This window comes from Gymnogyps californianus, chromosome 4, assembly GCF_018139145.2.
Source record: "Gymnogyps californianus isolate 813 chromosome 4, ASM1813914v2, whole genome shotgun sequence".
Classification (NCBI taxonomy): domain Eukaryota; kingdom Metazoa; phylum Chordata; class Aves; order Accipitriformes; family Cathartidae; genus Gymnogyps; species Gymnogyps californianus.
The window spans coordinates 42,975,783-43,003,373 of record NC_059474.1 but is presented as its reverse complement, the minus strand read 5'-3'; the positions used below and the strand labels follow the sequence as shown (position 1 = coordinate 43,003,373).

General features: G+C 37.7%; 1 protein-coding gene across 4 annotated transcripts in view; it reads left to right on the top strand.

Moving 5' to 3' along the window:
* The window catches only part of CLCN3 (chloride voltage-gated channel 3), a 72,894-nt gene that overhangs the window by 9,560 nt on the left and 35,743 nt on the right, over positions 1-27,591 (top strand). For 2 of the 4 annotated variants that reach the window (XM_050896010.1, XM_050896012.1), the window contains exon 2: positions 5,493-5,668. In XM_050896010.1, the coding sequence (XP_050751967.1) occupies positions 5,509-5,668 (160 nt within the window). In that variant the 5' untranslated portion in view covers positions 5,493-5,508. Of the gene's footprint in view, positions 1-5,492; positions 5,669-20,803; positions 20,886-27,591 lie in introns of those variants that run through there. The other 2 variants (XM_050896011.1, XM_050896013.1) reach the window with 1 other exon arrangement.

Here is a 27,591-nt window from a genome sequence, read left to right as displayed (position 1 = left end):
GCTTTTCTGTTAACAACATCAATTTTCAACATTGTGCTCCCCCCCCCCCCCTTTTTTTTTTCCCTTTTCAGCTATTTAATGCAGATTTGGAATCTGGAAGAGTACTTCTAAGTTTTCACTTCCCTCCCAGGGAAATAAGAAACTTAAGATGTCTGTGTTTCCTGCCACACCTTTGAGATATATAAAATTGTTTTTATGTGTGTTTATGGGACAACAGAGCACATACCAGAGATTTACAGATTACTGAGATCTCCTGACAACAAATGTCCTGTAAATCAGACTTAGTGTCCTACTGTATCTTCTCCAGAGACACTTCACTGGACCGGAAGTTGTTCCCTCAGCTGACTCGCTTCTCTGCTTGACCTTTTATTTGTAGAACTTGAAAGATAAGCAGGATGTCTGACATTTGAGAGCAGAAAAGTGCCCGAGGTACTAGACTGTGCAGAAAACGGCAATAGCCTTATATGCTTTTTCCACTATTAATGTAGCTGTTTCTGTGCTGTTCTCCTTTACCAATGTAGTTCCTGCCTGCACTGTATTTAATTAGATCTTTCACAATTCAATATACCTGTGTGCTTATTACTTTCTTCCCTCTCCCTAGTCGTAACAGATAAGACATTCTGCTTTAGCTGCCTCTTCTTTGGTTTTGTTTGGGTTTTTTGTTGGTGTTGTTTTTTTGTTCGGTTTTTTGTTGTTGTCGTTTAATTTTTTTAGTGTCAGAGGCTTCTCTGTTAATCTGCTTTGTAGAAGAGTTTTGATGGGTCAGGACATCCTGGAAGTACCTTAGTAATGGAAGCGTGATGGGTTAGTAGCAGCCTTTTTTGTGAGTTGAGTCAAATTCCTTCCCTGTTCCAAGAACTCCCAGAATATCGATTAGATTTTCTTTTTTATTCTTACAGTGCATTACTTCACTATTTTTGTTTTTTTCCAAAGATTATCTGAAGCATTTTTGAGTCTGCTTTCTGAGGTATCTGCACTGGACTCTGGATCAAAACTATGATACCTCATAGAAATAAGTTAAATGTAATAAATATCTTTAATGTTCTCATTAATCCTTTGTAATGTCTCTTGGATTTTTACAGTAGTCTAGGTTGAAAAAAAGGTTTATTACTTAAATATTTACTGTAACTAGTGGTTGTTGGGAATCTGGTGTAGGATTTTTTTGTTTGATTTTTCAGGATATTGGATTTGGCTAGCATTCAGCCAGTACCTTTTTCCCCCATTTGCAATTTCTCTTGAATAACTTCCATCTTTCCCCACTTGCCTTTTAGTGCCCATTTGGATAGGACAGGGAATCTGTGGAATGAATCTGACATTATAAAATGACAAGTTGGCAGTTAGTTCTCTCTTCACGGCTCCATAAGCATTTGTGCAGGCTCTCTTGTATGAATGCACTCTTCCAGTATCCACAAAGGATATTCTGCACCAGACTGGATTAGGCATGATACTGGTTTTCTTCTGGCTGTTGTAGCCATAGAAAAAACATTTTCCTGGCTCTTCCTTTTCTTTATTATTGCTGTTCCCAGCAATCTGTTTCCAAGGAGGAGTGTACTCTCTCTGTCCACATCACTCGGTTTCCTTCACTAAAGCGAGGCAGATCTCTTACCTGATAACAGTATTTTAAGGTCACATGAGCATACACTTTTAAGTTGTCTTGAATGTTTAACACAGCTCAAGATAGTGCATCCCTAACTTTGTATCGTAGTTTGTTAAACAAACCCTTTTCTTAAAGGCACACAAGGAAATTTGTTGTATGTTGACCTAAGCTGTCTCCCCCCCCCCCCACCCCCCCCCCCCACCCGTTAATTGCAGGTAGTGGTGGACAAATTGGTGACTGACATGCTCTCAAGAAGTAAAATTTTAGTCCTATGTGAAGCTTATTGAACAGTTAACATTCTCATGGTCTTCGTTTCCTGCATTCCTGCCATTGCTGCATGCTGCTCTAAGGCAGTATCCGTAACACAGTGTCAGATACGAAGCAGCTGGAGTACTTGACTCTCTGGGAATGCAGAGAATTAATGTACAGGTCTTAAGAATCTTGGTTAGGGTCCTCTGAATGGTTTTGGTGTTACAGCTTTTGCTTGATTGTTAGAGAGGTCTGTCAGCAGCAATACTTCTGCAGCAGGGGACGTAATGTTTCAAAACAAGAAGAGAAGGCCTGTAGTATCATGCCTATCATGTAACTGTAGGCATGTACGTGCCAGAGGAGTTGGCATGTGGAATCATGTTTGTGCAGAGATGATGCAGGGATTCTTCGCAGTATGCTTGGTCTGGCTCTGGGGAGAGTGTTGGTTTTGTTTGTCAGTTACTGACTAATTGATGAAACTTTCCCTTCCTTTGTAGCCCAGGCTGAAAGCATTTTCTCAATTATTGGAAGATTTAATATCTGTAATCCACTGCTCTGATATTTATCTAAAGTGATTTAAAAGACATCCAAAGGGAGAGAGTTACTTCACAGAGTAGTAGTACTTTTGGGGTCTAGAATTGCTACCTCTTTGTTGTTTTGATACATTTACAAACAACTTTTTGTCATTGCTAACTGAACAGTGGTCTTTCTCTTGCTTGTTAATTGTTTTCTCCTTTGTAATAAAGATTACTAGGTAAGTGAAAAAAATTATTTAAAAAAGTCAGATACACAACAGGAAGAGAACACAATAGACTAAACCAATATGCTACAGGGAGGGGTTTGTGTCTTGTGCTTTTTGTCTTCTAGTGCTACTTCTACAGACAAGGCAGGAGAGTTTTCTGTCTCGTTGCAAACCTCATCAGAATGTAGGAAAAAATCTGTTACTTTTACATTGATCTAAGATTTCACTCGAGCAGGAGGCCAGTTGGCAGATGAGAGTCTAGAATATAATTTTTGGTACATGGAGCAGGTGGAGGAAGGTGACGAACAATGCAGTGAGTGGAAACACTTCTAGGAAGTCCCAATGTCTCATTTCAGCTGTGCTGTGTGGCTTGCATTTGTGATAGTACCCAACTGGTACAGGCAGAGTGATGTTAACAGGACTTTCTGTGAGCATAATAACGAAATAGTCAGGCTATTTGTGATCTGACTTCTGGGCATGTTCTTTGTACATACTGTTTTATTGGGAATGCCAAAAATTACTGTGTGTGAAAAGTTAGTATCTGTTGAACAGTTTCAAGTATAGCTTCTGAATAAATTATAAATTGTGATCTGATCTATTTGGGGAAAAAATGGAGATGCTTCCATTGTTTCCAGATGTAAGCAACTGTATTTTCAAATAGGATATGCTTCATCATATGGCAGTGTGAAATTTTTTTGGCTGTCCATTAAGAAGCTTTTCTCAGTGCCTGTAAAATGGTAGAAGATTAAGAAGAATTCTCACATAGAGATGAATGGAAGAAATTTATTTGAAGAGACAGTATGTTTTAAATTGTAAATATTCTAAATAATTTTTTTAAGGAAATGAGAATGGGTAAGGCCAAAGGGATCTGTCTTGCCCAATAGCAGATCTCCAGGGAAGAGTATAAGAACAGAATAAGCATATGCACGTCTCCAGAATGCTCTCCTAGCCTCCAGCATTTGCACCAGAGGTGTTGTCTTTAATAGCTTTTGATGGTTTTTTTTCTTCTATGAATTTGTCAGGCTGCTTTATGAACCATTGCATATTTCTGCAAAGTGGCAAAGAATTACACCACTTACCTACATGCTGTGTGAAGAATCAGCCCTTTTTTCCCTGCTTGTCACCTCACCACTTTCATTATAACATGTAGGGACTACTGAAAAACAACTGATGCTCTTCACTTTCTTCATGCCACTTGTGATTCTGCTGACATCTGTTGTGTCATCTTCTACAGTACATCTTTTCCAGACCGAAAAGTCCTGATCCATTTTGTTGTCCTGTAGAAGGAAAGCTATTTTGTACTCCGTTGTCATTGTGCTCTTTTGTAACCTGTTTCAGCTCTTCTGTAATCCTTTTGGACTTTTGGCACTATGTCAAGTATTTCAGGTGTGGACAAGCTGTGGATTTATACAGGGTTTTAATGAAGTTCTCTCTCTTAACTGATAATTCTTCTATCAGATTAATTTGGGGACTGCTAGTGCATGCTGAACTCTTTCTTGTAACTTTATTATTACATTTGTGAATGGTAGTAGTCGGGTCAGAGCCCGTCGCTTTATAAGGTAAGTTGGGATTGGTTCTGCTGTCCCCTTGCCATGTGACATTCATATTTGTCTGTACAGAATTTTATCCCGTGTTATCACCTAGCTGCACAGTGCTGAGAGTTACATCTGCAGCTACCCAGCAAACTTTGTTGCTTCATTTTTCATGCCGCCTTCTGGGTAACTTAGAAGGCTGAGCCGTTTGCCAATATGGGAACGCTGTCTGTCTGACCTCCGCTAGTAACTGTTGATATTGGCCAACCAGTTTGGCTGTACTTCACAGGGCTCAACAGCTGGGTAGAGGAGAGGGATCTGAATTGGAAGTCCTGTTATCTGTTTTTATTGCTGCCAGCTGGCTGGATGTTTACAGTGCATATAGCTTTGTAGCAGTTACAGTGAATAGTTACAGAATTTGCAGATAAGCAGAGGAAAAAGGGTGTAAGGAAAGGATTCGGAGATGGATTGGGGGGGCATCTCCTTTGCTTGGAGGGAATGAGAGGTTTCTTATTACTGAAAAAACATATATTGGGCTGTTGTATGTTAATAAGGAGTGGTGATGATTGAGAAATAACAAACACAAGACTTTCTTTGGATAAAGAAGAACATGGAATCAAGGTATGATCACGTCTTGTTCTCCCTCCTGCCCCAATCATGAAGTTATTTCTGTGGATTTACGTCTACAAGGCAAAGGAGGACTTGGCCTGAGTCTGTGAAAACCTAATGTGTTAGTGTTATACTGAATGTGCAAAAGCATGTGTTGCTGACACCTCATTGTGTTTAAAAATAAAATAACCAAACAAAAGGTGTATAGGTAAGGGTTTTGAAAGCTTTATGTGGACACAAAGATTTTGAACTGTTTCCCACTTTTATATTTTCACTTTTCTGGGCAAAAGAATGTGAACATTTGTGTTCAGGGGACTACAACTTTAGCCTGCCATCTATTTCACTCTAAGCAGACACCGCACAAAGATACCACAACTAAAGAAACTAATTTTTTTAACATTAACATCGGCTGGATTTTGCACCAGCTCCATGGTGCAATGCACATTCGTACGCATGGGGCATGCGCGTTCCAGCCACCTGTACTGAAAGTGAAATACTTTCATGATGGTAACATTGAACTAAGGAGAGCCCAAGGAAGGGGATGAGGAAGCATCATTCAGTTAAAAATCACTAAATATTTGTGTAAAATGTTCTATATATAGAATGTTCCGTATTACTGCTGTGTTTTTTGTAACTTGTAGTATTGTGACCTTAATATCTTTTTCCCCAAAGTATGAAATACTTTTATTTTGTTTTATTTGATATAAACTTCTCAGTCTTTTGTGCATATTCAAATAGAAAATAACTTGTTTTCTTTATATAGGTTGTAAAGCAGCTAAATGGAGTCTGAGCAGCTGTTTCATAGAGGCTACTATCGAAACAGTTACAACAGTATAACTAGTGCAAGCAGCGATGAGGAGCTTTTAGATGGAGCAGGTGTAATTATGGACTTTCAGACCTCTGAAGATGACAATCTCTTGGATGGTGATGCATCGATTGGTAAGTTAATGTTAATTTCAGCTTAAAAATTTCTCTGGATTGTATTTTTGTGGGTTTGGGGTTTTTGTTTTGTTTTTTAATAAACAAACCCGACCCTTTTTCATAACTAATTAATGTTTCTCTTTAGCTAATCTGTCCTTCAGAGGGATGCTTTGAACCTGAAAGTGGCTGAACGTTTTTCTGTGTACTTGTCTAACAGTTTCATTGTACGGGATGACTTCTGATACAAGGCAGATATTAATTTACTTCTGGCAAATGACAAACTTGCTGTCAAGTAGGGGAAGGGTGGCTATTCTGCAGCTACCTGGTCTTTCTTTGCTGCAGCAGGATTTTGGAAGTCTCACTGTCTTCAGTATTTCTTTGGGGCAGAAATTAAGAGTCTCTTTTTATCGTTACTTCTAGAGATAAATCTGGTTCTGCTTGATTCAGCTTCAGATCTGTAAAACAGAGGCAAAAACCTTATAAGTAGAGGTGGTGTTACAAGCAACAGAAAACACCATATGAGTTGAACTTTTGACTAGGTGCAAAGTTGTAAAGAAAACTTTCTACTGTGAGCACTGGTAAAAGCACTGAAGTAATACAAAGAAGAAAGAACTGGGAGGCTCTTCCTCTTTTTTCTCATTAACAAAACAGTTAATGGAGTGAAAGCGTTAACATTTTCTTAGCAATGGTCAGAGGGGAACAGAAGGAGGGAAAGAAAGTAATTTCTGTTTAAGATGGTAAACTTGGTTAAATATATGCTTTTCTCACTTCCTCTTATTTTGTTTAAAATCAAACTCAGACTCTTGAGTTTTCTTTTTTTATCACCCTTTCCTCCTCTGTTAACATTCAGTTGTCTTCCTTCCCTGCAGAGTCTCTTCCTTCATGCATTTTTCCCTTTGCCGCACTTAGCAGTTGGATGCTGGCATTGTACTAGACAGTTGTGTTGTATCATTATAAGCATCCTTCTCATCTGTATTCCTTCTGTCTAATTAGATATGTCTTGAATGTGCAGTTATTTAACATGTATAACAATACAGGTATCAAGAGCCAGGACACCTTCAATCTACATAAAAATTCCTTCTGCCAAATTACTTGGAGAACACCAGCATGATGAAGTCAAGCACTCAATAGTTAAGAAATTATTGAGAGAACAGCTGGCTTCTATGTGTAATATTTTGTTCTGAATATCTGGCGCTTTTAATAAAGTGAGTGCCTTGCTTGTCTAACATAATATTTGCAACCTGTACTGAAAGTCTGAAGCTACTCTGGTTATTGTTTATAAGTCCTCTCCATCACTTCAAGCTTGAAGGATAAATAAGTTTGCAGTAACATAAATAGTTTGAGTTGGTGTTCTGCCCCTTACTTGTTGTGAAATAAGATCCGTAAATTGAGTCCAAACAGATGAGGTGGTTGTTTTGTTTGCACTGTCAAAAGCAATGCTAATTGCTGCACATGTCGGCAGCCCCTATCTCATTCTAACACTGAAGTATTAGAATGTGCATTAGAACATAAACATTAATGTATTTTCTTTCCTGGAGTTGATTTTTTTGCTGATGACATATCTGCTTGCCCCAATTCTGGTCACTCGGTAAGAGGCAGCAGTAGTAATAAGCCCTATTATTTTATTTAAGTGAATGGTGATTTATGTGTCTCTATGCATGGAAAATATTTTCTTGTACAGTAAATCATAGTAAATATCTTAGCAGTAGATCAGAATCTGGTGTAAATTTTCTTTTCAAGGTGGTAAGAACATACTTCCAAAAAAGTTTTAAATAAACTTACATGCAGGAGGTGAACATCTGTGTTTCTCATTCCTTAAGTCTCCAAATGTGTAAGGTGGTTTTTCTTGTGTGTTTTTAATTCAGCAAATCTCATTGACAAGACCAAACAAGCACTTCCTTGCTGGACTGCATGTGCCCTTTTTGTAGTCCTGTTACTCACTTAGCATCAACTGTTTGTTTTGTTTGTTTGTTTTAGTTATTATTATTTAAATACTCTTATCTTTTAATCGTCTCTTTATTAACGTATTTTTGTTCTGTTGAGTCTAAGTACAGATGAATTCACCACACAGAACCTGTCCCACCTCCTGAGGAAGGGCAGGACCATCTCGGTAACTGGAATATCCCATGCTTCTCAACACTTGCAGGCCCTTCAGAGCATGATGTGAATGCAGAGGCATCAGGTCTAGCTCTGTGCTTTAGCTGGTGAACCCTGCCAAAATCAGGAGCCCTGTTTAAACATACAGATTGTGTTTTAAGTCTGTAGGGCTGAAAGAATTTATGAGCTTGGTTTCTTAGCAACATGAACAAAATGGCAATAACGTATCTGTGCTTAAAATGATTGTGGAAATAATGTAGTTAAATTGAAAGCTGCATAGCTGCAGAATGTAAGCTTGGAGTACAAATGAGCACAGACATGAATTTATCCAGTCTGGATAAGATGCCATGGACAATAGAGTGTTCATTATAATTTTACAGTTTATGTAATAAAATATAGAATTACAGGTTTTAAAAAATCAAGACCATGCAATGAGGAGAAAATGAAGGATTAAGCAATTATCTTTCTTTTTTTTCCTTTTTTTTTTTTTGGCTAATGAAAATTCAACCATAAACTGCACATATATTATGCAGATAAAAAGCTAACAATATGGAATTTCTAAAGTAATTGTAGTCTTTCCACCTCATTCAGAGGGCAGTAAGTTAACGGAAGAAGTCTGCTTATTCCAGTAGGCTTGATAAGTCCCTTGGCTGTCAGGACAGCAATTCTATAAAGCCTGCATAGTACTGCCATTCACATTACCACTCATACTTAAGTACTTAACTGAGGCTGACAAAGCCATTGAGGCTGTTACTCAGTGGTGAATATGCCTTCTGTTGAAAGCATGTGGAAATTGAGTGATACTGGAAAAGAACACTAATGATATATGCTACTTATGTGGGAAATTCCTTGATATTATATGGTACTGAACAGGTGAATATTAACTGGAACCAGTCTTCAGGAAGTCTTATCACCTAGACTTCTAAGTTTCTTTAATATTTAGTTGGTAGAGATTTGCCTTTTTAGAGTCACCTCTGATTTGCAATTTGAACAGTTTTGTGTCGTTCCATGTGGGGGATTCACTATTATCTTAAAAACAATGCTGTACAACAATCTTGTTTCTCTTAACACCATCTGAAAGCATATATGTGACCTGTCCTTTACTGTGTCATCTGAGAATAATACAGAAATTGTGAATACGTAGTATTAAATACTACTTACATATATAAATATATATGTATAGTAATAATACCATAATTATATATATAGTATATCATATGCCTGTTATGTTCTCCAGTAGCTGTTTTCTTTGTATAAGTTACAGACTTTTAGTGGCAGCATTGCGGAGAACAAGTAGGTATCGTGGAATTGTAAATTTTTTGAGCGTAGTGTGTTTTAACATGCTAAATAATTAAATTGCTATGCACATAGAGGCTTGGATGGCTTGCACCAAAGCCCTGCCTAGAAGGGATACTGCTTGTCAGCTTTGATCAAAACTTGCTTTTGTTGCTTATCAAAACTAATCTCTTTGTAGTACTGAAGTTAGGGTTCTTCCTTGTTGAACTGCTGTCTAATGGAAGTACGGTGACGCTTCTGTTGTCAGTATAGTATCTGCCTCTTTGTAGGGAGGACGTTTTACCAATGCTTGTACATGCAATGTACTTCCATGTATGCAATCTGTGGAGATTGTTTTCATCATGACTTATCTTATGTTTTATTTTTAGACTGTTTGCCCTGCTTCTTGCTAAGTCAATTTAAACACGTTATACTTACCATTGAGAAGATATCAGTTCTTTAATAGTTAAGTCATATAAGGTAATATTTACTGGTTTACATTTTATAGGAGGAGATCTGTACTATTTAGCTTTTAAAAAATTGTTACACTAGGGTAGTTCATTGTTTTCCATCACTTTAACAGAGGAAAAAAAAGAATTCTTTCTAAACAGAAGTGAAATCTCCAGAACTGAAATATGTTATCAGATTAATATTTTAACTGGGGAATATGAATGAGAAGGTGAAATGTCTAATCCATTCTTTTTCTCTCAGCATTGGCTTGCCTTGCCTGTCTCTAAAGTTTGAGACACAATTCTTGGCTACTGGCTGGGCTTGAAGAGTGTAAGAAGTCTCTTCAAAGGTTCAAACTTTTTCCTTTTATGACTCGGTTAGCCCACTAGCAAGGTGAAACTGAGAGGTCTCCGTAATTTTACTCAGAACTGAGGGCTGTTTATATGATGTAAGAGAGGACTGCATCAGTTTTCACTTTTTTTTTTTTTTTTTTTTTAATTTAAGTGTAGGGCAAGCTCAGCAGGAGGTGGATTTTTGTAATGTTGTCAGACTGCAAATTTTTCAAGGCACTGACTGAAATCAGATGATTAAACCTTATTTGCAGTAAAAATGGTTTGCAAACAAATGATCTCACTGGTGTTTACATATCAAGGTACTTTGATCTGTCTGTGGGAGTTGGAGTCCTGAATGAGCTTGGCATTCTTTTCAATAGCTATAGTGATTCCTGCTTCAGTTGAAGGAGCTTAGTTGCTTACATTGTGACTTCAGTGTGGAGACAGTTTACAGTCTGGCATATGGTGTTAACATAAAATTGGCAATAGTTAACCTTAATATGACAACCTGTAAACTGGTAATTCAAAAGCTGCTGCTACAGCCGCTACTGTCTCCTTGCAGTGATAGCAGTGCCACAAAAAAAAAGAATATGCCAACAGGTCATGCTGTAAAACACTGCAGCTCTCCTAAACTGTCCTTACCCATGAGTTGGAGTCCTTTGCCTAAAGTGAGAGAACAAACCAATCCATTTTCAGTGCCCTAAATACTGACATTAAAAATATGATATAGTGAACTAATACTATGGCATTATCTGAGGAACAAAGTGTAATTTTCAGCAAGTGCAGGTGATTCTATATAATCAAGAAATTCATACTACATCACAGATTAATTCTTCAAGCAAGATCTAGACATAGTTATCTTTTCCAACAACACATTAATGTCCTTTCATATGTATGCTTGTTTCTATTTAGCTATTGCAGTTTATAAAGAAAAGAAAGAATACAAAGAAAAGAATAAAATAACTTATTTCCTGCACAAAGAACTTAAGTTCCTGTTATATTCTTCATGTGTGGAAATTGCATTAACAGATTCTTCCTGTTGTCCACAGCTGATATGAAGAACGGTCTTCAAAGTCATTTTGCACCATTGGCATTGTTTGTGTTTTCCATGCATGTAGTATAAAACTGACTTGACTGAACAGTCATTGTGACAGTTTGACATATCTCTTTCCTAGGTTACATACAACCTATTTTCCAAGTTAGCAATATTTGCATTAAGGGGCTCATTGTTCTTCTTAAGTAAGGAATATATTCACTCTCAAATGATGCCATACAAATTGAAGCATAAGATAACATGACTTGCTCTGATCATAAGGGTAAGCATGAGGCACAGCTAGTTTATTTTGAATAGTTAAACTGCCAGTAACTGGTTATCACTTACTTTTTTCCTGTTGGATTGTAGTTAGAGCTGCCAACGTTTTGCTTGTGCTCCATACTACTAAGACAGCTGAACACAGGATATCTGACAATACAGAACCATGTTTTCTTTTACTTTTTTTATTAGTAATGCATGAAGTTAATTTTTCCATCTATCTGGAACACAAGTTGTTATACATTATGTTTACATGGATAACTGGGCTAATTAACAAAGGATTTCCTTCCTTCAAGGATTTCAAAATTCCTGGCAGAAAACAAAAAAATTGACTGGAAGATTCTTAGGTTAAGGGGAAAAAATGTTTTGTCTTAGTTATTGGATGTCATTATTGAATGAGTTGCAGGTGTTTGAAATGTCTTTCCCATCTTACCTGTTTATCGTGATAGTGATTTTCCTGAACTCTGATGTATTTTTTTTTTTTAAACATAATTATTCTCTAAAATGAAAATTCCCTTGATATTGTTTTAGTTGAATAGCCTATAATGGTCTTAGAGTGTTAGTCTGGGCCTTCAGATTGTAATTGGATTGGTGTGGCATTAGACTTTCTGAGGGATGGAAATTATGGCAGTGTGTATGTAGAGTTTTAGTAATCAATTAGTTTCTTGTTCTCTTAAATGTTTAAAGACAAATATTGACCATTTCAATTTCTCACAAATGTTATGGTCAGTTCTTTGGAGACTTGTTTATAGGCTATGAGAATTGTCTTGGTTTTAGAACTTAACTCTACCAACAGTCCTTGAATGGTCTCACCAGTCTTTCCTGCCAAAGTTGTATTTACAAAATTAGGTTTCATCATCTTCCAAAACACACAAGCATATGCATTTCCAGCCTGATACTCTGGAAGAAGATGAATCATAATACTAGTAATGCATTCTTTCCATCTTTCTGATATTATGTAATCTTGTTGGTTTCCTTCTGCAGCTCTGCTGAAGTGCTTAAAGCACACTGACTTTGTTAACAGATGCTGCTGAGGCAGTTATTACTGACTTGACAGCCTGGTGTAGTGTTATTATAAGTATGTCCTTCTCCCAGGCATACTGTATGAATAGTGTAAGATGAAGGAATGAAAGCAGAGGAAATGTGATGGCATATATATAGGTATGTAGAAAGAAGAGTCTGAACTGTACAATAAAATAATTTTGTCTAATATGACTGTAAAGTCTTTAGGTACTAAATAAACAATTTTCACTACAGCTTTAATAATACTTCATTTATTCATTTTACCTTTTGATTTCTTCTCTCAAGTCAGCCAAAGGAGGCAGATACGATTTTAACCAAATTGATGTCAGGCTGCACTCTTGTTTTCTACCTTTGAGAATATTCTTGCTTACCAGCATTTTAAAGTGAAAGCTTTTCATCTGCTTGGATTAAACAGAAATGTTATCCTGGAAGAGGATATCATGATGTCCCTGAAACACAAGAATGGCTGTACTGGGTCAAACCATAAATCCACCTAGCTCAGCATCCTGTCTCTGACAGGGGTCAAAAGTCAGTGCTTAAGGAAGAGTAAGAACAGGGTAAGTGATAGGCATCTGAGTACTTGTACTGCAGTTTTGTATGGCTGAGGGGTGTTTCTCAAACGAGTGGTGGTTTTTAGAGTTTTAGTCCTTATCAGTGGATTTTTATTCCGCTGCCTTTTTCTTGAAGCAGTTCTTTAGCACCCACACCATCCTTTGGCAAGCTCTAACAGCTTAGCTACATTTTATGTGAAGAACCACCTTCTTTTCTTTATTTTGAACCTAAATCCAGGTATAAATACTGCTGAGAACAGCTATAACTGCCCGAGTCTTGCCTAGGCTAGCACCGGCCTACGTGTTAGCATGGACTGACATGTGGACTTCCTTGTCACTCACCATTGTACAGCATAAATGCTTAAGCTGATTTTTTTTGTTGTTGATAGTTGCGGCTGTGAAAAATCTTTCTGCTGATACATAGGGTTTTTAGGGGGTATTATTAGCTTACTGAAATGAAACTACAGTTGATATAAAAAGGTTTGATATGAAACTAGGACAGGGTGACCTGAAACTAGGATGACTTGATTGTCTTGCCAAATACACATACTCTGATAAGACCTATCATGCATTTGCCATATGCATGTGGAAACTAACAGGGATTAACACATGGATAGCATGGTGCTGTCACTGCGAAAGGTGGTTGTCCCTCTCCCACTTTTAAGAGGACAGAGGAAAGAATCACGGATTCAGAGCAGTGACTTAATTACAGCAAATCAGTGAGCAGTTATATTTATTAATCACCAGTGTGAGGTATCAAACTGTTTATAGCTTAAGTTTTGCTATACCTGCATACAACGTATACTCATTAAGAAAAATTTCTTGTCCTTGCCCTTGTTGTTTGTAGTGGTCTTGATCCTCTAAAACAATAAGTATCTTAACAGCTCTGTTATTAGAACAGATGGTGAAAATTTGATTTCCATTGCTACTTATTTTTTTCCCTCCTCAGTTATCTCTTTTCCACATTAAGGACTTCTGGTTTGCTCCGTTGGACCTTGCAGCTATCCCATGCTTTGGATCCTTTTCAGTGCTCCTTTCTGAACCTTTTCTAATATCTCTAACTTAAGGGAGGGATCAGAACTTCACATAGTATTTGGAAGATGGGCATGTCATGGAAATAGAGTAGCAAGCCTTATTCTGACCACTACTAAGTACTGAGCTCATAGTTTCACGGAATGCAAATATGCCTGGCATAGTATAGTATTATGTATTAACAACATACAAAATTGCTGTTGGCACGATGTTCACACAGCTTATGTATCTATGGAGAAGATGTAATATTCTTGAAGATAGAAAGTAAGCTTAATATATATCGTATATCTAGGGAGGAATACATGTTGGTGCTGTAATTTTATCCCCTGCACATACTTTGAACAGCAAGTTGGAAATAGTGGCCAAAAATAAACAACCCTAAAACAGGATAAGGGCAATATAGCAGATAATGCATATAAGGAAATAGGCTTTTAGGTAAGAGGAAAAATAAAATTATCTCGGTAGCAGAATTTTGACTAGTCCTAGAAAAGGGAGAAGTAAACTTTAGGAAAGCTGCTAAGTAAGCCAGAATTGCTTCTTACTAAGGATGCCAAATCTTCTTGTTGATGAGTTATAACTACAGTTTTAGCAGATTGGAGTGTGAGGAAGGGATACATATGCAGAGGTGAAAATGCAGCAGGACTTTCTTAGTAAAAGCCTACCCTGTAAAGAAAAAGAACAGAAAAAGGATAGAAAGTAGGTAAGAGGCTCTTAGAGAATCAGAGAAAGCAACTTGTTTGCAGAAAATAGCCTGCTTTTCTTTCCAAGTCCTCCTTGCATGATCAGTACAGTAAAAGTAGATATTTTTAACGTCAGTGTAAAGCTGAACAATTAATAAAAAAAAAAAAACCAAAGGAAAAACCTCACCTCTCACAGCTGATAGCTATATGTAGTGTGTTGATGTCAAGCATTTTCTTCCAGCATCATTGGGTTATAGATCAAGAAGAGTGTGATGGACAACCCCAGAAAGAAGTGAAAAGAAAACTGAAGAGAGTAGTCTTGAGTTCAGTGTTTTGGGCCAAGATGTCAAAGCAGTCTTTAGGGAGCAAACACTTGGTTTTTTTCCAGTTTATTTTTGGTCTTAGGCGTTAATGTTGCATCATGATTTCATTATTTCCCCTTTTTTTTCTGACTATTTCTTTCTTCTCCTGCCCTAAAGTTTTGCATGGCAGTGTGGGGAGCCTTTACTTCTGTTTCAGTGATTCGCAGTGAAGGTTCAGCTACCCTGGGGGGAAGTCAGTCTCAGAATTGATTACACAACATGCTTGTGGCTATATGACCTGTTCTACTGCATTCTGTTTGCTGGCTGGGTTTGCCTTCAGTTACCATCTTCTGTGTCTGGACAGTGAGTAAAAGCACCATTGGAAGTTATACAATAGTGTAGAAGCATAATTCCAAGAACCTGTGGGTGGCCAGTGAAGAAGCAAGCTTATTAGCCTAGATCCTGGAATAAAGTGTTCTCTGCTGGGTGAAATGATTGTGAGCAAAATTAAGTAGCTAATCTGTGGGAAACAAACGATTATGAAAAAAGAAACTGTGATTAAGAAGCTATTTTTTTTCCTGTATAATAAAATGCAAATAGAAAAAAATCTTATTGTGTGTTACTGCTAAGCACATTCCTCTGGGGTTTTTTGACTCCTGTTTTGTTTAAACCCCATCTGCCTTGAACTACTCAACAGCATATGCTATAAATTTGTTTTCTTCTGCTTTTACATTATATTTAGTCTAAAATTTTTCCTGTCATTGTCTGTCTGCCTCATTGAGGCTTTTGAGGTGGCAATGGAAACAGCTTAATGGAGTCTTCTGTATATAGCCTGATACAGAGCTGGGAGCCTTTTGCTAACACCACTGTGATCAGGCACAGAGTTCTATATAATGCTGCTGAATGAATGAAGTTTGGGACTCCATAATTTAAGATTTTAAATTTTTTTTTTTACTGTGTATTAATTTGAAGCTATATGTAATTGAACTTTTTCTCTCTCTCTTTTTTTTTTTTTTTTCCTTCTCCTTTTCTGTGATTGCATCTTTGAGTTATTTCATCCTGGGCCATGTCTGGGTACCAGAAATGGGAGAAGGGTGTTTGTCCTTCTTTTATCGTCTTTAGTGTTCCCACTGCTGGCTCTGTGTGACCCAGATGAGAAAGTTGTATGATTTTATGCAGAATGAACAAAGTCAGAATGAACAAAGTCCGACTGAAGGGGCTGCAAGATCAGTAAACTGGGATGAGTTAAGTAAGAGGAGAAGTCAAGCTGGTAGAGGGATTAGACCTGGGCTTAATTTGGCTGCATGGATTGAGAAAAGGGTAAATGAAAGAAGAAATTGAAAAAAAAGGCAGGAGAATAAAGCTGGAAAGAAAAGGAATGGAAGGAAGAGGAATGTGACACAGTAGGCTTTGAGACATTTTGTGTATACTTTGGGCACCCTATTGTAAATGGATGCTTTCATGCCCAACCTTCAACTGAGGGCGCATATGAGTTAAATTCTTTTCAGAATGGTTGGAGATGGTCGGAGTGCTCTATTACGTAGCATTTTTCAAAAGAACATTATCTTCTAGCTCTGCTGAAGGAGAAGCTTTAGTTTTGAATAATAATAGGAAAGAAAATGACAGCCAAGAGTCACAAAATCTTTTGCATCAGTCACACTAACAGTTGTAATTATCAGACACATTTTTGGCATCTCTTGTTACTTTAATTAAATCATTCAGCATCCCCAATCTTGCATATTGAATTTCATAAAAGACACAATTTTAATTTTCATTACCTGGTGCAATGAAATTACATATTCTGTCACCAAAATAAACCAAATAATTGAGGGAATTGAGAGCATATGTTTGGTTTATATCTAACAAGGTGCTTGGCTGTCTTCCTTAAACCTAGCTTACTTTTTAATATGAAATGGTGGAATAGTGCTTCAGAATTAAGGTCCTCCCTCCAACCTTGGGTAAGCAGGCCGTCATACCTCTGTGATACTCCTTTTTACTGGCCTTGTTCTGTCACCTCAAAACACCTTTCCCTGGGTGTATCTGACTTGTCTAACCTCTGACTTGTTCTTATATTTTCAGATACTTTATCTTGAATGTGTTTCTTCTCTCTCCCTAAAAGGGAAAAGATAAGGTATGGAGGGAGGATTGAGGTGTCTGTCTTCATTCTTGGTATGCTTTAAAGGTGTGTCACCCGTATACATTCTGATGTTTCTAGAACAATGGACTTAAAGCCCTTTTCTGCAAAGACAGATGCATCAAAGTGATGGTTAACAACAGTATGTGCCTGTTGAGAACAATGGGAGCACTCAGATGTGTGAAGTTACTTGGGCATGGAGGATTTCTGGGATTGAGGCCTTAGTCTATAATTACTGTGATGAAATCTCCTTGAAAGCAAGCTGCTGTACAAACCTGCTGTTTACATATGAGCTGCTTTATGTACTAAATTGGCCATTTTAAGGGGTTCTCAGTCATTGAAAATAAGGCTATTGTAAAACTAAGTTTAGGCCTTACAACAAGTGTTCATAATGTTACATATAATACCCAAAATACCTAGTTACCTAGAGACACTATTTCACTAACTACAATTTTGGAATTTGCTGAACTTCACAACAGAAATAACTGACATACTTTTTTGAATATAAAATTCTCAGACAGTTAAAGTCAGACACTATTTCAGACCAGGTAGAAAAAGAGTAATTTGGAAAAATTAAATTGTATAGACTTTTAGATATTAAAAAAAGGACTGGCTTAACTAGGTCAGGTTAGCATGCATAGTATCTTTCTTTGTCTCTCTTGCTTAAAAAAAACATCTTTCATGGTATTGTAGGGAAGGGAATACACACAGTGGTAGTGGTTATGAACAATGAGAACACGAGCTGCTGGTAACTGAGAAGGGAAAATGACTGTTCTGCGTTTTAAGACTAGACAAAGGACTGTATTTGGCAGCCAGTCTGTAAGCAGTGACTTTGGAAGAGCTGTTGCAATTTAATATGAGGTGGAGTCTTGAAATTTTATGTAGCAAATAGGAAGTTGAATCTGTTTTACACTGCAGACTTCTTGTCATTATTTTCCCTCATATCTAAAGTTTATCAGATATGCCCTCCAACTAGTTATACCCTTTATCTTTTCCAACTTGGACTGAATTTTAGACTTGTATAGAAATTTTGCATGTGCCTTAGTCCAGCGAACAAGTTTAGGCCGACAAGTTAGCCATTTCTTTGCTGTAACTGATTTTTATTATCAGTTCTAAGACATTCCAGGCCTTCAGTAACCACATCAAACTCTTAAACTAGCGGTGATCTTTCACACTGTGTTAATACAAGTCCTTTATATCCTTTATTTCATATTCTCTCAAATATGGAGTTGAATTTATAGTGTTGTCTTCTGTAATCGACATATAATAAATGCACTAACAGTTCATTCTGTAATAGTTCTTCAGGTTACAAAAATTGTTGTATTTCTTCCTGCTGTGAATGACTTTTTATTTAGACCCTTACAATAAGATTACAGACTCTTTCCAGGTGCTGTTGAGATAAGGAGCTGAGAGTGCTTGGGGCTTTCCGTTGCACTTCTCCTTAAATCAAAGTAATGTGGATAATTTAAAGTTCAGAGGTGCGTACATTTGTTTTTTCACAGGCAAAAATAAATGGTGAGGATGCATAATGGCTCTGAAAATCACACCACTTTTGGATATTCAAGATCTTAAAGATTCAGTTGCTCTTGTTGAAAAGGTGATTGTAGGAGGCCACTCTTCAGAAAACATTTCCTTGTATAGATGACAGGAAATGGAGATGTCTGTAGACGTCTAACTTAGTAGAAGACACCAGTATTTTGGAACTGAGTATCTGTGGCTCAAGGTTTCCCTTTGTCTTGGAGATAAGGTAGTCTTTAAGGTTTTAAAATATATTTTGCTATATGCCCATATTTTTTTTTCCCTTTATTGTCACTTGTTTTTTCCATCGATAGAGATACCAGCATTTTCTCAACATTTGTATTGGAGCCATATAGGTCTGTGAAGTAAATGTAATATTTCTTTATGACCTACTCTGTGCTTAAAAAGATCACTTACAGTACACAGCTTATAACATTGGCATTGGCTTATAAAAGAAAGAACTTCCTTAAGAACATACTTGGAAAATTATTTAAGAAACTAATGCATTTGAAAAATAAAATAGTTGTCTGTCTGTCTGTCATACAGAAGTGAAAAAGCATACATAATACAATCAATTCCTTTCCTTGTGTCCTGTGTAAATGAAACTGAAGCTGGGCCTTGGTGCTGCAGACGTGGTATTCTCAACTTTGCTAAGCATGAATAGCCTCAGTCATTTCACTGGGACCTCTCAGTTATGTAAACCATGTGTTTGTGTGTATACACACATACATGTATAAGATATATTAAAATGTTATACTGAGGCAGTATGTCTAATGACTTGCATATCCATCTTCAGCTCCTGAGAGCATATTTTTTTTTGCTTTATGTAGTTTGACAAAAATGAATCTCTGCAACTGAAGTGATAGTGTAGTTAATGTATGACACATTTGACTGAAGCAGAACACTTAAAATGACTGAGAATAACGGATCAGGGAACAATAATTTTGTATTATTTGCTGGAGGGAAAGAAAAGGAGAACCAATATGCACATCTTACGTATTTCATTACAACTGAACTATGGAAATCTCATGTAAAATAGTTTTCTTATCAGTAATTGCAAGATAGGACCAGTACAAGATCATACAGTAAACATAAAATAATATAGGGATACAACATATAATAACATCTGTTTCAAATGCAAGCAATTATGTAGTCAGTTTAAGATTTCCTGTCTTTAGATACCAGTTATTTGAAGTGCTTGGGTTTTGCCAAAGCTGTAACAGTCACTGTTTGACGATGTATCACGTGAACGCCTTGGTTAACATTCATGTGGGTTGTTGCCTATTTTGAGTCTGTGACTTTAAGGGACTCAGAGCATTTTGTCAATGTGTAGAGTAATGCAAGCTTAAGTATGGACTTGTGTTTATTACGTTTGCTCCCTCCCCCCCCCCCCTTTTTAATATGAGTATAGATGTTATGCAGTTGTAATACCAGAATAATCATCGCAAAAACATTGGAGACACCAGACCATTTTAGTTAGATATGTAATTAAATTCTTGCTGTAATGTTTTTGATTACATATATTCAAATCTGACGTTCACTGCTGTAGAATTGAAAGTTCTACAACGTGAATGGGGGGGTGGAGGTGAAAGCGAGGTAAGCTAACCCTGTGGAGCAAAGCGGTTGGCTTTTAGCTTGTTACATTGTTCTTCATTTTGATGTTTGAAAAGAGTAAATAAAATTACTAGGAGACAGGCTTTCCCCCCCACCAATGGTAATACATGAATTTTCCCTTCCAAATAAAATGCGATTATAACTGTTAAAGAGTCTCTGCTGGCGTGGCTCCAGAAAGGTGAACAAAATAAGTGCAAATATCTTTTTTTGCAGGTTTGCCTTTTTAACTGAGCCGGTACCACCCCCGTTCACTTGTTGAAAAGGCTGGCGGTTTCGGCAGCTTCACGTGCGCAGGTGAACTTCTTCCGTCGTTCCGATGTCTGTCCCCATGACGATTCCCTTTGACACTTAAGCCGTAGGACGGGGCGGGGGCAGTGGCAGTGTTGGCGGAGAGGGGCTGGAACCCCGTGCCCCCGGTCGGCTGTACCTCTCCCGTAAGCTGCAAACGGGCTCTTTTCTTCCGTCGTCTTCCCGTCAGCCGTTAAATACGGGGCTGCGTTTTCCGGTGTAGGTGAAACAACCCGCAGCAGCGAGCGCCGCGGCGCGCAGCAGCAGCAGCAGCAGCGTCCCCCGCGGGGCGGGGCGGGGCGGGAGGCAGAGGTAGCGGGGCCGCGCCCGCCGCCCGCGCAGCCACTGGCAGCGGCTGCGGCCGCCCCGCGCTGACATCAGCGGCGGGGCAGCGCCCGGCTCCTGCGCCAAGGCGGCGGTGGCGGTGGCGGCGGCGCGCAGGCCGGATCCTGGTCAAACATGGCAGCGTCCCCCGCGGCCGCCCTTGCGTGAGAAATGCCGCGGCCCTTCTGAGCCGGCAGACGGGCTTCGGGTTCGTCACATCCATGGACGTCTCTTCTGATCCGTATCTGCCCTACGATGGGGGGGGTGGAGACGGCATTCCGCTCAGGGAGTTGCATAAACGAGGTATGCCGAATTTACGTTTGAGATACTTGTTTGCATATCTGGATGTGTGAGACTGCTGTTCAGATTTGAAGCAGAGGTGTAAAGGCTTGTTAATTATCGCGTCGCTTTGTTTTGCCAGCCTGATACCTTTTGTAGGAGGAGAATTCAGTTCTGGCTGGTTCCTGTGCTGTCAGTGATTGTTTTCTCTGTGGGCAGATTAGTCCTGCTTCACATCTCATCGGCTTGTGACTCCATCTTCGATATGTGACAGTATTTCCTTTCTCTCTCTCTCTCGCTCTCTTTTTTTTTTTTTTAAATCAATAAAACCATCTCGTGCACAAAAAAAACCAAAATTGTGATTGTGACTGACCATGACCAAATTGGCAAGAGTTTATTAAGTAGGCTATTTTCATGCCTTTCACTAACTTGAATAGGAACAGTGTTTGTCTAGCTTTGAAGTTTCTGTACGTGCTTTTAGACTTGACTCTTTGTTGACGTCTTTGATATGTGAAGGGACAGCTATACGGTTGTAATATGTCAGTTAAGCCAATATTGATGAGGTCTTAAGAAACTGGAGCTTTGTGGTAGGTTCTTCACGCTGTTGCTTGCAAGGAAGCAGATTTAAAATGAAAACAGTGTTATCAATGGGGAAAAAAAATCCTCTTTTGAGCTTGCCTTTTGTTTCTTACTGCAAATTTAAAGCAGAATACGTTCTATAAAGATTTGGTTTTGTACTGAGGGAAGTTGTAGTAGGAATAAATTAAAGTTATGCCTTCAAATTCTGAGGATATAAGTCTCTCTTCTTAGTTGAATTTGATGGTTACACTTTGGTGTTTAAAAACAGTGAATGTGGTAAATTCTCACTTTAGTTTTGTTTCAATTGGCTAATCTAAAATTAGAAAGTTATCAACATTTATGGCTGCTGGTGATGGCATTAGAGAGGAGGTAGGCTGAGAATAAAGATATGATTTACATAAGATGAATTATTTTTCTCTCACCATGTTAATTTACTTTCACCTTTCCTTGTAAACTCTTACTTCTGTAAATAAATTTGGTCACACTTTTTTTATGTTCATCTAGCATTTTTATCTGTGTTTTAGTTATTTGTTGTCTTTTTATGATTCTTAAAATGTTTTTCAGCATATGTTAAGTATATCAACAAGTTCCAATATGGCTTATTTTAAGATAAGCAAATTTTTCTCTGCCCAGATCATTATTATATAGCAAGTGCTGGATAGTTCTCTAAGTCAGATTTTAGAATCACTTCTGAGAAATTGAGGATGGTATTTTCTTAGAACATTTGTAAGGTGTGAATTGGAAGTCTTATCAATGTATATAAATACCTGAAGGGAAGGTGCAAAGAAGACAGAGCCACGCTCTTTTCAGTGGTGCACAATGACAGGACCAGAGGCAATGTGCACAGACTGAAACACAGGAGGTGCCCTCTGAACATCAGGGAGCAGTTTTTTACTGTGAGGGTGACTGAGCACTAGAACAGGTTGCTCAGAGATTTTGTGAAATCTCCTTCCTTGGAGATATCCAAAAGCTGTCTGGACATGGTCCTGGGAAACTGGCTGTAGGTGGCCCTGCTTGAGCAGGGGGGTTGGACTAGACGACCTCCAGAGGTCCCCTCCAACCTCAGTCATTCTGTGAGTTTAGATTTGTAGATAGATTTAAAGATGAAAACTGCAAAACAGCCCTAATATTACACTTTCAAACTCTGCAAATTATAGTTAGACATTGAAATGTGATCAGCTGTATATTTCTGGAAATTACCAGATTTTAGTTGATTTTACAGTACAAAAAGTAGATATTTGCAGTGCAAAATGGTGTCTGGCACAACGGAGTATTGCTATTAAACATACAGTTTACAAATACTGTAATGAAAACAGTCGAGGGTTCAACTAGGTGCTCCTGTTGTGGTGACAGTGCTAGGAGCAAGAGAATTCCCAGTTGTGACTTGTCACTTTTTGCAGTTTCATTGAATTCTGTTGGGGATTGTACTTCCTATATTCTAATACTGTATTTCAAAACCAGTGTTGCTGGTGCTTCTTGGGTTTGCTATAGTGAGTTTAGGTTAAAAAAAACAAACAACAACAAAACCCCAACAGTGTTACCATGATCTCTTGCAAATCTTAATTTGTCAAGTGCATATGACTCATAAGAAAACTGAGTCTCCAGACCAGTTTATTCCATAGATTTCATCAAAATTTGTGGGTATTTCCTGCTGATTTACAGTACCACAGGAATCTGTTATTGTCATCTAGCTATCAAAATAAGGCTTAAAATGCTAACAGACAAAACCAGAAATTTAAAGTAAACTCTTGACATTTCTTTATTATCTGTGAGACTAGGAAAGGATACTTTTTTCCTCTCATGTAGATTTCAGAGCATTGTAATAACAAGCTAAGAGAAAATGGATAAAGGTATTTTGAGAAAATAAGCTTAATTGTTAAAGCCTGTGGAATTTTTTCCCTTACATACTGACAGCTCTTCTGGCCTGCAGAGTAATGTTCACGTCATGCAAAACTGCTTTGTAACATCAAAGCATTTGTTGCACTAATTGACTGCAGTGGCTCACCCAAAGTGGCCGTACCTCAGCAACGATGAAATGACTGTTTAAATCATTAGGGGTCTTTGAGGTTTAATTAACGGCCTTTACTAACGTTCAATGAGCTGAAATGAGATGAAATACATTATTATTAAAAGCCTGACCCGTTGGTTTGCATTAAGAAATTTTTTTTTTTCCAGTGCAAGTAAGCCGTGAAACATCAAATGGAAAGATTTTAAAATATGTATTTATTAATTGTGTTTATCTTTTAATGTTGATTTCTCATCATTATCTCTTTGAAAAAAACACAGATATTATTGAATACTTCCTAGCGGGAGTTCCTTTAACTTGCTCTGTCCTGAGACTTCTCTTTATGTGGTGCCAAATGCATTGTTCCAGACCTCATTATCCTCCCTGATACACTGAAATAAAACTGCTGGAACACAGTTCACTTCTACTCCATTCTCTGGTAACTAAAAGAGTTAAAAGTACTACTTCTCCCCTCAGAAAAGGTTTTAAAGTCCTGATTTAGGATTCCATAGATCATAAGTAACTGACATATACACTTTTTCATAAGAATTTTTTGTATAATAAACCATATGCTGGAATATATGTTGTGTAAATAAATTATTTGTGTTGCTCAATTCTTTGCCCTTGGTTTTATTTTTGCATCGTTTTTGCTAGCTGGACCCTTTTGAAAGTTCCATATTGTCAGTATCTTGCTTGTCTTCCAGCCATTCACAGATATGCTCACTCTCTGATTCCCCTGCCCCCTTTTTTTCCTAAATAAGCATTCATTTTACCATTCTTTAAAAATGTGAAATCTGAGCAATAGCAGTACATATATAGTGGCCAGGCTACCAGTAGCAAAACTTGAGCTTCAGCAAGCATGAGAGTTGTTAGCTCCCTTTTATTTGTTACATATACATAAGCACATCTTACATTTTAGATTTTGGAAGTCCTCAAGCAAAATTAATGAAATGCTGTTCCACTAATAATCTGCGATTGAGTCAGTAGCCAGGAGATGTGAAAATTAAGTATGTAAAGAGCACACCAAGTTTACTGATGACTTAGTTTTAGTAGACCTAGTTTTTTTTGAGAGACAAAATAACTCTCAATTTCACTTATTGTGCACCAATCACCACTGCATGTAGGTGCAACTCCTATTGCTTAGACTATACTAGTAACAGTAACATTGGGGAAACCTCTCCACGCCCGCCCAGCTTCACCTGTTATCATAAGCTATGGGGCAGAGGATATTTAATAATATCCTAGGAAGAGTTTGAGTCAGATGCATACTGAGCCAGTTCAGATCCTCTAAGTGGTAAAGGTTATACTTTGGTATTTTAGGTTGCATTTCTGCTTATGGTCCTCTTCTGTTTAAGAATTAGTAATAAATCAAAAGCTATTAAAGACTGAAATTCTCAGTGTGACCTTTGAAGTAAATGGGTGTGAAAGTTGTGTACATGTGCTCAGAGCTAGAGTTTGACCCTGAAATTTTATTGGTAGCAGAGGAAGGGTAATAAAATTAATTTTTAGACTAATTACAGGTTCATAACAGAAAATGTGATCAAGATCATTATAGTTGTCTAACACTGAGTGCTTTGAGAAGAAGTATGACTTGGAGAAACTCAGCATGGTTACAGCACTGAATTTCTGCTGCACTTTGTTTTAAGGTTCCTAGTATAAAAGGGGGATAAGGATTTTCAATTATGAGTTTAGCATATTTGACTTTGGTGATTAACAGAAAGTACCATGAGATATAACTACAGTTCTTTGTAGGTAGTTACAGGTTATCTGTCTGTATGTGCTGTATGACTAAGGTTCTCTATTAGGCATGCATTTCTCAGTTCTGGAAATCATTTGGAGATGTACTGTTATCTGAGATATTAGAAAGCTAATGAACAAACCAAGATTATGCCCTCCTTGGGCCTGAATGTGGCCTGGTTGGGATAATCATATTAGCAGAATTATTATTTTTGTTGCATCCTGTCTTTGCCCTCCAAAACAACGTATAATTAAGTAGCTCTTACGTACATGCAGCAGCAGCGCTTAGAAATCTGATTATCTAAATTTTTGTTGTTCTGACTCTTACTGCCCTGGCCATTGTTAGATGATAGATTACTTCCCTTTTGTAATGTTTGCTTTATCTAACCTTATATATCTTTATACCTTTTGTTTTTCTCATCTTTTTCCTGCACTGTTCATCTTATATTTAGGTTATAAATTTAGTAGTGTGGGGATCCCCATAACTCTTTACTTGCATATGTGAATTCCTTATTCATTGTAGACGTAACTAAATAAATATAGTCCATTCTGCCTTTAAGACTACAAGAAAAGAAATCTGTAATAATAAAGCCATTTTTTCTACTGCATCATAGAAACAGAAGTGTTTCTTCCACCTAAAGTAAAAAGCCAAAGCTATTTATGTTCTTTTTTTTTTAATTATGCTATACACATTGAGCAATACTTGACCTCTGCTTTGTCTTCTCAGATTCCTGTACATTTGCAGTGGACACAAGTCTTCAAAAGTCTTGGTTTAACTCTGAGGTGCTACTATTCAACTTTCATTTAACTCCTACTTTTTTAAAGGTTATTTTTAAACCCAGATATTTTTTTTTTTTTTGGCAGAAGAAATGGAGAGGAGGGGATTATCACTCAGTACTTCGGTAAAGCATTTTATTTCTTTCCCCTGTTCTTCAAAGCTTGTTCTGAGTCTTCCTGTTTCCCACCTATCAGATTTTTTCCAGCTGATTTTTTTCAGTTCGTGTATATATAGTTTTGTCATTTTTGTATGCATTTTGATTAATGCAGAGACTAATTTGTGCTTGTAAGCCTTTGATGCAGTTTAGAAGAGCCAGCTGAAGACAGAGGCTGAAAATTCGTAGTTACACACAAAGGGGAACGTATTACTTGATTACAAAGACTTTAAAATTGTTAATCATCAACGGCAGCAAATGATAGCACTCTGGCATGATGTGCTCTGCTTCTGATTCTGAAATTTAAAAATTACTTCTGGCCAGGAAAAGACAATAGTGCTTAATGACTCTTCTTGAGTGGTTACAGACAAATTTAAATGAACTGATGATTGTTTCTTGTCTTTTTTAATTGAAAACCTCATATTTTGAGGTCTGAATATGGAGACAGAACGAAGCTGAGGCACCAACACGTACCTTGTGTATACAAATCTTCTTTGTTACAAGTGTAAATTATCCTTATGGTGTGCGTTGCATTCAGGTTGCTTCCCCGCCTCCATTCCCCTTGCCACCTAATACCCAAGGACACACGGGTGAAGCAAAGCCTTGGATTAGTATCTGGCCTCCGGAAAGCTACAGCCTCTGCTGATTTTAACACTCAGCAGGTTTGGATGGTCATGTCAGGGAGAGCTTATTCCAGCCTTTGGTGTAAACTGATTAGCTTCGTTTTCGTTCAGAGAGGTGCATTTATTTTTTTTTCCCCTCCTTTCATGCTGCTTGGAGTAGCGCAAATGAAACACGTTGCACTTCTGTCAGCCAGAAGGACGGCTGCTGAGGGGAATACTGTGTAGTTGTGCCCTGTCTAGAAAAAGGGATGTGTAAGGAGCAGCAAACTAGTGTATTCTTGCTCTAAGTTAGCAATTACATAGCTTGTAGAGAAATACCTTTGAGAATTTGGGTCCTATTATTGCTCTGCCATTGACTCCAATATTGACATTGTTTATTTGTTGTTGTGTTCACAACTCTGAAATGTTTCTAAACATAGCCACCTTTGGGAGTTTTGAGCTCTGTGAAATGGATATTACTGTATAGTGTCTGGATATTAATATTTATATTGAAGTTTTGAATTGTTTCCGGCAGAAAGACATAATAAAAATCTAACAAGACCCCAAGGGTGCATTTATATATTTCAGTATAACTAGTGTGATGGTTTGTTGCTGTGAAAGGGGGTGAACTTGCTTGTTGTTCTCCATCTCTTCTCTTAGTTCTTGCTCTTGCACTGGCTCTGTTTCTTGTCTGACAGTACAGAAGCTTGATTCCGGTTCTGTATAATGGCAGGATTTTTTTTTTTTGTTAGTTTTGTCTGCTTAGTTGGATTAGCATGTTTGCTTGGTTTACTGTGCAGTCAGATCCAAGGGTGACAGAGCTGATCCAAGGGTGAGAGTGGGAGTGTGTGACCAAGAATGGGAGGGAGAAATAG